This window comes from Ostrinia furnacalis, unplaced genomic scaffold, assembly GCF_004193835.3.
Source record: "Ostrinia furnacalis isolate ACB-3 unplaced genomic scaffold, ASM419383v2 OfSCF4069, whole genome shotgun sequence".
Taxonomy (NCBI): domain Eukaryota; kingdom Metazoa; phylum Arthropoda; class Insecta; order Lepidoptera; family Crambidae; genus Ostrinia; species Ostrinia furnacalis.
The window spans coordinates 16,539-27,064 of NW_021134308.1; the positions used below are offsets into that span (position 1 = coordinate 16,539).

The 10,526-nt window shown below is 36.5% G+C and overlaps 1 protein-coding gene across 1 annotated transcript; it reads left to right on the plus strand.

Moving 5' to 3' along the window:
* Positions 1-336: 336 nt before the first annotated feature.
* Positions 337-9,835, plus strand: Phyhd1 (Phytanoyl-CoA dioxygenase domain containing 1). Its single transcript, XM_028312671.1, has 5 exons — positions 337-384; positions 1,379-1,564; positions 2,623-2,739; positions 4,630-4,780; positions 9,558-9,835. Exons 1-5 carry the CDS (start codon positions 337-339, stop codon positions 9,818-9,820), a joined length of 765 nt encoding a protein of 254 aa, XP_028168472.1. The 3' UTR covers positions 9,821-9,835.
* The last annotated feature ends 691 nt before the right edge of the window (positions 9,836-10,526 follow it).

Genomic DNA, 10,526 nt, shown 5'->3' on the forward strand with positions numbered 1-10,526 from the left:
TTGGTGCAGAAACACGACCCAGTCGAGCACTCTCCCCTTTGGATACTTGGCAAAGTTGTTTAGAACAGAAGCTTATAGTTTACCGGTTACAAAGTACTTGAGATCTTAAAAGGAAAACAATTTAATCGTCCAATACCTTATCTGCTACTTAAAGTTATCGAGCAGAGTCTTTATTTTGTAAACATGTTCGCTAAGTTGTAAGCATAAAAGCAGGTATTAAAAATAAAAAAAACAAATAGTGTTATTTCATAGGTCTTAATAAGGATCATCAAAAAAACTGGTGAACTTTACATTTAAACGCTTTCTAGAATTTAGGTTACTATTCTAAGTATATATATGTATATTGAAAGATACGATCTTCATACAGCTTCCAAGCGAGCACTGGCAAGCAATTGCGAATGAATATTAGTATCATTGTGTTTTCGAAAATGTATTTTAACTTTTACTGCTTCAAGCGCAAACATCAAGCTTGCTTATTTCGTGAAACGTTTGCTTATTAGCTTTTAAATATCAGTATTGTTCTTTAATAATTGGATTCCCCTTGAAAAATGACTAAGCTAGACATCATGGGTGACTTAATTGGAAAACCTACTTAATTTGTCTGGGTGTAATGATACTGAAAATCTATATATATAAAAGAAAGTCGTGTTAGTTACTTCGCTTATAACTCAAGAACGGCTGAACCGATTTAGCTGAAAATTGTCAGGGAGGTAGTTTAGAGCCAGGAGAAGGACATAGGATACTTTTTATCCCGTTCGAAATAAAAAAAAAGTCTGCTTATTTATTGCTATTAAGGCGGAACAAAGTTCGCCGGGTCAGCTAGTTTGATATAACTTCAAAGTTTTGCGATGAACTACGAGTATGTACTTCAAGTATCGATTGATAATATGCATGGGGATGATATTATAACAAATATTTGGTATATTTACAGATACATACTCAAACTAAAATAAGTTTCAAAACATTCAATGTCTTCTTTTCAATAGAAAAGTATTATCATGAAAGTCTGATCCATACTGGATGAAATTTTTTGAGAATCCTGGATTCTTTGCTCCGTTCTTTAAAGGTAAAGAACTCTACCTTTTCTCTTTCTTCCAATATTCTAGGGTGAACATTACATTTTAATTATTCTCTCTTAAGACTTTAGAAAAATGGAATATCTTCACTGAAAATTAAATTTTAATCTTTAATGAGGCCAGGAAAATGTTAAACTGCTTGTACTTCTGCAATTAATTACGTTATTACTGATTCATACTTAGATAGTATACTCGTAATTGGTAAAGGGTATAAAAAACGTAACGCAAAAGTGTGGTAGCCGGTAAATAGCAAAAACTATTAGTTATCATCGATCGACGACAAGGCGATTTATTAATTTTAGTTCGCAAACTCATTTAAGCTCTCTTATTTGTTCCAGTTTGAACAAGACGGCTACGTAGTGCTAGAAGACTTCCTAAGGCCAGCGGAATGCGACGAGATCAAAGCTGCAGGCATAGAGCTCGCCAAAAATGTACCTGAGACGGAGCAAAAGACTGTTTTCGCTACCACCAATGAACAAGACATACAGGTAAAACTTACTGATATTATTACTCGAATCAGAAATGGGGAGATCCGCAGGAGAACCAAAGTGATCGACATAATAGCTCGCAGAATTGCTAAAATCAAGTGGCAGTGGGCGGAGCACATATCTCGTAGAGACGATGGCCGTTGGTGCAGAAAAGTTCTCGAGTGGCGACCACGGGCTGGAAGACGTAGTGTGGGCAGTCCTCCCACTAGATGGACCACGATCTGGTGTAGGTCGCGGGAAATCCTTTAGGCCTTTGTCATTTGGCTGAAACGAACGAACGATATTGCTCAAACTCGTAAGGCCCACAGCCCCAGCTAATTTTCCCCGGGACAAACTTAACCTTCACTGGTTGGGTTTTCATTGGCGGTCAAACTGGCTACACAGGAGTTGCAGCGGTGAAAACAAGAGGTGGGGATACTCCCGTAAATCCCGTAAAGCCCCAGCTAAGCTTAGTTTAGTTTAGCTTGCATGGCTGGCACAGTTTTCCATAGTTATTGCTAACTGCATAAGTGCAAACCATTTATAGCAAACACTATGGAAAACTGTGTCAGCTATGCGCCGTATGACCACAGAGAACTAACCTCAAGAATATCACACATTTTCAATTTTACAAGCAATTTCATTAACTTTTGAATGTACTCGAATGTTATATACTTGGTAATCGCAATTTAGTCCATCGAAATCCTGTCAAACCCAATCAAATGATAGTTTTTTAGTCAGCCTACGGATTATAAATTCTAATACTCGTATTACGTACCTACTTCCTAGGAAAGTATCTTTCTTAACGCTTTCGGTAACTTCATCTACCCTCGCTGCCTTTTCTTAATTAAGACCTAAGTCCTATCAACGTAAAATGGCTATCATTTTCAGGAAAGAACACTGATTTTCTTGTTACATTTTATGGATGCTTAAGCCTAAGTTCCTTGAAAATATACCTTTTGGTATCAAGGAATTTCTGACTACCCTTAATAAAACTTAGTTATTAGTTTAACTAATTAGTTTCCAATTAACTCTACCCTTTAGATGCAACTTAATAATTTCCTTTTTGAATTTTACAGCGCACCAAAGATGACTACTTCATAAATAGCAACGACAAAATCAGATATTTCTACGAAGAAGGAGCAATCGGAGACGATGGGAAGTTAAAAGTGGACCCTACAGAAGCATTAAATAAGGTACTATTTTATTAAAAATATTTGTAGATTTTCATTAAAAACGCAACATTCGCATGGACATCCATATTAATCATGACCGAACTTTCATTCGGGTGGCAAGTTACTTACTACGGATTCTATAAAGAGAACTAAAATTAAGTATTCCAATGTCAACAAGTTTAAATGTTTGCAGTCGCTTGATAAGTGTTGTGTGCGTTTTGTATCATGAGTAGAGTCTTATTTTAAAAGGATGCCAAAGATTTCTATTTCACCTGTATAATATCGATTGCGTAACCCTAAACAATCCTTATGAGTCACAAATCTGAGATAAACAAGGTTTTCGGAAAATCCGTGCTCAAATAGATACGAGTATATAGAAAAACTTTATTGACAAAGTATATAATACAACAACAACACAACGAGAATAAAAGGTAAAAAAAACAGAACAATGTACAAAGGCACTGCGCCTTGAGGCTTAGCTCCGCATTTATCTTGACATGCTACTGTACAAGTACATATATTATACAGTGTGAGTCACGTTAAAGTGTACATATGAAAATAGATGAAACTAAACCTATTTTTATCGACAAAAAAGAGGTCAAAAATTTTTTGAGATTTTTTTTTATTTTTTTATAGAATTTTTTTTCTTCCAATTACTTGTTGTAAAGAAAACGTAATAACTTTTAAACTAAGCGGTATATCCTGATAAAATAAAAACAGTAAAAATGATACTTTTTGAAAAAAATCCGGTGGTTTTTAATACTTTCTATTATTCTCTATCGTATTATCTAATTGTAAAACCAAAAATTGCATGTCTCTATCCGTATCCCAACATTTGCTATGATCGTTTGAACTAAGCCTCTCCGGGCGCGCCATTCAACGCTTCGTTAACAACGAAACTGAAAATGGCTCTAGATTTGTAATTTTGACAAAAACAAGTTAGATTTCAAATAAAAACAAAAGATTTCGAAGTAAAATAAGCATTTTAGTTAAAATTAAAATAGTCTCTACCTGTTGCGGAGAATAATGTTGTGGCAGGCCATTGTTCAAACGATCATAGCAAATGTTGTGATAGGGATAGAGACATGCGATTTTTGGTTTTATAAAGATAATACGATAGAAAATAATACAAAGTAATAAAAACCACCTGTTATAGGGGCATTTTTTGGAGAAATTTATCAAATAACCAAAAAAACACGAATTTAAAAGCAGATTTTTTTCAAAAAGTATCATTTTTTATTATTTTTTGGCATTTTTTGTATATTTTATGTATTTTTTTAGTATCACCTGTTATTTAGCATTATTACTGTTTTTATTTTATCAGGATATTCCGCTTAGTTTAAAAGTTATTACGTTTTCTTTACAATAAGTAATTGGAAGAAAAAAAATTCTATAAAAAATTAAAAAAAAATCTCAAAAAATTTTTGACCTCTTTTTTGTCGATAAAAATAGGTCTAGTTTCATCTATTTTCATATGTACACTTTAACGTGACTCACACTGTATGTATATGCATGATTATCACCAACAAAAGAATTAGTCATTGATGACTCCGACTGCATTTGTGAACACTGTGAGGCTTGTTTTTATCTTTTTAGTTCATTTTTACGCAGTTGGGTTTTATTCATTAGTACCGTAAAGAGTTGCATCTCAAAATAATTTGAAAATTATAAACAACTTGAAAAAATCGAACTGCCTAAAGCTTGCGAAATGCTGGCCGTAACAGTGTACCTATTACACTTTACAAACGACGGGTTCATCCAGTGTCTACTCGCGTAACTCAGATGGAAGAGAATTCGCCCGGCAAGCGGAAGGTCGTGGGTTTAATCCCCGCCTTAGGCAGTTCGATTTTATCAGTTATTTATAATTTTGAAAGTAAGAAAATAGTATTTATTCTCCTTATTCTATTCCAGGTCGGCCACGCCCTTCACCTCCTACACCCGATCTTCAGGTGCTACACCTACAGTGACCGAGTGAAGGCTGTCTGCCACCAGCTCGGCTTCAAGGAACCGGCGGTGGTGCAGAGCATGTACATCTATAAGAACCCACGGATCGGAGGCGAAGGTAACTTCAATTCTACACTGCGACTATTCCCACCTCTCCTTCCCACCACTGCAACTCCTGTGTAGCCAGGATCTACAGCTTGACCGCCAATAAAAACCCAACCAGTGAAGGCCAAGTTTGTCGCGGGCGAAAGTTAAACTGTCATTGGACCCGCAATGAAATTAATCAGAAGAACATAGGAGGAGTTCGAAGTTCCCAAACTAAGCAGTCTGTACTATGGGTAGAAACATAGCACTTTTTTGTAAATACGTACATTCACATTATAAATAGAAAACACCCAGACCAACACAAACAAATTATGTTCATGCACACGAAATCTTTGTACTGTGCGGGAATCGAACCCGCGACCTCGGCATAGTAGTACTTAGTCCGTTAAGAACCACTACACCAAACGGCTGACAGATTATTCGAATACATCAAGATGTAATTATTTATGTATTGTAGGTACCACAAGTGGTAGGTAACAAATAAACGGAAAGGAAAAAGTAAGCATAAACTTAAAAAAAATTAGTCATAGAAAGAACAAGTCGTCGACATGTTTCTTTTAAAATAAAGCCGCCGACACCACGCCCGCAACATGGTGTGTAGAGTCTTTAACAATAAACGTAAAACATGAACTTAACTAAGCTTAAAACTAAAAGAAGAAAACCAATTATTTATTCCACAATACATCTTAACAAATACAACCTCAAGGTGGCAAACTCGATTCTTTTAAATTTTCCTTTACTTAGGTACATTTTTTATAAATTATAGGCCTACGTACTAAAATAAATAGTATCAGATACATTTTTTTTTTTTTTTTTTTTTTTAAATATCCTTGGACATTTTACACTGCGCCTCTAGTCCCAAACTAAGCAAAGCTTGTACTATGGGTACTAGACGACGGGATAAACATACTTAAATACTTTTTTTTGTAAATACATACATATTATACATAGAGATATGACATTAACATTTAATTAAGTTGTTATCATTGCTACTAATAACGTGTACAAAGGAGAACAAAAAACTGCAGAGTTCACCAACTAAGGCTGGGTTGCACCATCTTATAAAAGCCTGTAAACCTCTGAAAAAGAGGCTGACAATAGTGACTGAGTTTCTTGCGCTGCTTCTTCTCAGCACTGGCCCATTTATTGTCCAGAAGCAGTGGTAGGGTTAATACTGGGACGTGTAAAAGTGCTTTTTTTAAGCCTATTTACAGAAAAAAATAGTTTTTTTTATGAGTTTTATTTTAACTTTAACAAACGTCACAAATCTGTCAAACTCCATACAAAAAGCACTGGTTATCGTTATAGTTACGGTCAAACTTAGGTGGTGCAACTCAGCCTAGTATTTGTAACTTTCGTTAGAAATCTTCTTGTCTATATTGGCCCAAACGATACGACTTTCACTTCCATATACCTAACACATGGCATAAATATCTCAAACCGGTCAAAAATTTACTTACGCGATGTTAGAACGCTACGATATGTAGGTATATCTACTCATCAAACATTGTCCACGAGACTCTGTTCCACCGCATGCTATTTCTGAATAGGTCAGTATTACTGAGACACTTTCATGGTTTCTTAGGCTATGACATTGATGTCAGGGAGCCTTTAAAAAAATTGGCCACTCTTACGTGGACATGTATCTTCGATCCATAGATGATAGATGGACTTGCGATGCACTCGTAGTCTTGATTCGGAAAAAATCAAATGCAATCGCGATTCAAGTGCGGCCACCGCCATCTAGTTCACCCCTCAGTTGAAAGCTTTGCAGATAGAGGAAACTGAACGATCTTGACCATTCATTGTATGCGTATCGCGACTCCGAGGTTAAAGTACGAGTATCAATGAGAGGCTGACCGTATACAATTTTGAACGGTAGGGTTTAACCCTTTTGTTAGGAACCAGTTTCATCTCAGTTCTTTCTTGCGGAGTTATTTTAAAATGATTCTAGTAACTGAAATCAAATTAACTTTATATTCAAGGACCATTTTGTTTAAAATTGGATAATTGTGTTATTAACGTATTTGTTTGGATAAGGAATAATCTCATAAAACTATGAATTAGGTTTAGTTATAATGCGTGGAACAAAATTAAATTACTAAGATTGATGCGAATATTTTACTCAACATTTTAGTAAAGTAGCTTGTGCTTTCATAGTGATCTAATAATGTTTCTTTTACGTAATAATTTTGTAAAAAGTCTTTAAGTAAATAAAATGTATCAAAGGAAAAATACGTCTACTCTCTTAACGCTATAAATAAACGATTTGGAAAATTCCAGACGATCTAAGAAAAATAAGCTGCACTTAAGCAGGCTTATCAGATACGTAGCTAAGGGGATTTACTAGCTTATTTCGGAATAATTCATTTTCAATAATAGGATTAGTTTATAAAAATATTTTATAATCCGATTTACATAAGTCGCTGGAGCAAGTCGCAAGATATTTAGAGAAAAATACGCCCATACTAAGAAAATAGAGAAGCTAAAAATAAGTTAATCCTTTAAGCTTGATCTTCAGACAATATAAAACATTAGGAAGAGGAGAAGATTATACTCGATATTAAAATAGGTACGAGTACATACTGGGGTTTGACAAACCGTATCGGGACACCTGCGCGAAAGATATTTGCGCGAAAACACAAGCGCAATAAACCATTTGCGCGCATGGACACTTGCGCGAAAAGACATATAATATACACCACAAAATACCTCCACAAAATTACAGCTCTATAGTGCCAATAGTTTCCAAGCAAAACCTCGGACGGACAGACAGACAGACATAACGAAACTATAAGGTTTCCTTGCCAGGACTACGGAACCCTAAAAATGAGAAATAATGACCATAAAACTTAAAAAAATTGGGAGCAATTTGTCGATAAAATTTACATTACAACATCGCCTTAAATTATCGCTAACCCTATCCCAAACACACTGTATGTAAAATATCCTTGGACATTCTACACTGCGCCGCTAGCCCCAAACTAAGCAAAGCTTGTACTATGGGTACTAGACAACGGATATAAACATACTTAAATACTTTTTTTTTTTTGTAAATACATACATATTATACATAGAAAACACCCAGTCCAATACAAACAAATATGTTCATGCACACAAATGTTTGTACTGTGCGGGAATCGAACCCGCAACCTCCGGAATAGTAGTCCGATTCGAACCACTACACCAAACGGCCGACGACGATGTATATGGTAGATTTCTATTTCACTAAGCTTAATCAAGTAATATATTTATAACACTGAACTTAATCTAGTAATATAACTATATCACTAAACTTGGGCCGTTTTATAACTATATTCCTAGTGAGATAGTAATGAATCGCTTTCCTATAACTATGTTACGGTATATAATTATATCCCTAGGGATATAACTATATTACGGCTTTATCTATCTAATTGCGACATAAGCACCAGAACCGTGAGCAAACCNGACGACGATGTATATGGTAGATTTCTATTTCACTAAGCTTAATCAAGTAATATATTTATAACACTGAACTTAATCTAGTAATATAACTATATCACTAAACTTGGGCCGTTTTATAACTATATTCCTAGTGAGATAGTAATGAATCGCTTTCCTATAACTATGTTACGGTATATAATTATATCCCTAGGGATATAACTATATTACGGCTTTATCTATCTAATTGCGACATAAGCACCAGAACCGTGAGCAAACCAAGTGCCAGCTTTAGGTTAAGTTCTGTGCCAGCAGAAACCGCGAACTTTTCAATAAGTAACTTTGACACTGAACTGTCTGTGACTTGAGTATTCCTATCTTTACTTTCAATGTGAAGTAATGCTAAGAATAAGGTAATACGAGTAGTTCAATATTTTTTGAGTCTGGAAATATAATGAATGACTTAATAAGAATAAATAGGCGTAGGACGTCCACCCACAAGGTCCAGCGAGCTCATAAAGGTAGCAGGAAGGCGCTGGATGCAGGCCGCCACCAACCGCTCATTGTGGAAATCATTGGGGGAGGCCTGGCCGGGAGCAGTGGACGTTCTATGGCTGAAATGATGATGAATATAATGAAGAATAAATAATGTTGACTGATTCACTAGAAAAGCTTCATTTGTTTGAGATGACGGTACACGAGTATTTTAATTACTATTTCAAATGACACGTGTCAGGTTTCCACGTGTAAGTTCCAGCCATCCGTTTACAAGAAACGTTCATATGAAGCGCGGCACTAGGCGTACGTGACAGGAATTCCTTCTAAATCTGTCAGGAATTAAAATACATTGCATATACACGATATTGGCTCCATTTTATTTAGACCTAGCTTTTCCCGCGGCTTCACCCGCGTTACGGTGTATGATATTCTATATTCTCGTAAACCCTCTCCCCGGATTCTGGGTCTCAGATCAAAATATCATCAAATATCATTCCCATCAAAATAGGTTCAATGGCATAAATGTGAAAAAATAACATACATCCAAACTTAGAGCCATTATAACGCCCGGAAACATAAAGTTTTTAAACTATGGTCACAAAAACAGTACCTAACTATAGTAAAGAAAGCCAACTTCTATTTCCAGGTAGTATAAATCGCTTATTCGTCTAAGTAACAGTTTAAGGTTTAAACTGGCTGGAAGTGAGAGGCCTTAACAGGCCACCTGAGTGTTTTAAAGCCACTTGGATAAAGTATCAAACTTGTTTTTTTTTTTTTGCTAGAATAAGTGGTTTAAGGCTAGGCTGGGTCGGTTCGTAACCCGCTACGACGTGATGTGATGATAATAATCATTTTACTTTATATTCCAGTTGTTCCACACCAAGATGCTACGTACTTATTTACGGAACCCATTCCGCCTCTTGGTTTCTGGATCGCTATCGACGACGCAACGATCCAGAACGGGTGCCTCTGGATGGCGCCAGGGTCCCACAAGTCGGGGGTCCATAGACGCCTCACGCGGAACCCTGACAAGGAACCCGCGTTCATCTACGACCGGCCGGCGGCTGTGTATCCAGAATCCAGCTTCACGCCGGTGCCTGTAAGCAAAGGTAATTATAATAATTATAATTAAAAATAATTGTAACACAGACCAAATATTTACAAATAAAAAATGTCCCAAATCGCTGTCCAAACAACGCGACATGGTGCCCAGAATGCTGGCTGCATTTCTCAAACTGATTCGTTGGCCAAGAAATGCGCCAGATCTCCCAGCACCTACAGTCAATCAGCCGCTTGGCTAATTCCCTGTACAGACGATGAGTACTTGGTCCCCACGGACCTAGCGTCTCGACCCCAAATGGATCAAACATGTAGGTACTACTAAGACCTACATATTTGCGCCGCTTAAGGGATTCCGCTGATGCAGCAGCAGTACCAACCCCAAACGAGGTTTGCGGAAGATGAGACGGTGCCAGTGTGTCCACGCATCCCACACTAGTGGCCGTCCCATCTTCCATGGAACCAAAGTCAAACTATGCAACACTATTCCAATTAACTACTGTTATGATTTATAAATGCGATGAGTCGCATATGAAATCTGATGTAGTGTGAAAATATCATGCTCCAAATAATATTTTCACACGATTTGACAATACTCGTGCCTACATAATACCTCGCGCCACGCTTATTTATCTAACACGTAAGCTTTACATAAATACTCGTAGGTGTACCTATTCAGTTTTCATAAACGTGACCTGTTATGGTGCTAACGTGGCACAGAACCTACAACACAGAGTTATAAAGGATAGATTTAAGCTATCATAATGAAAACTCTAGCT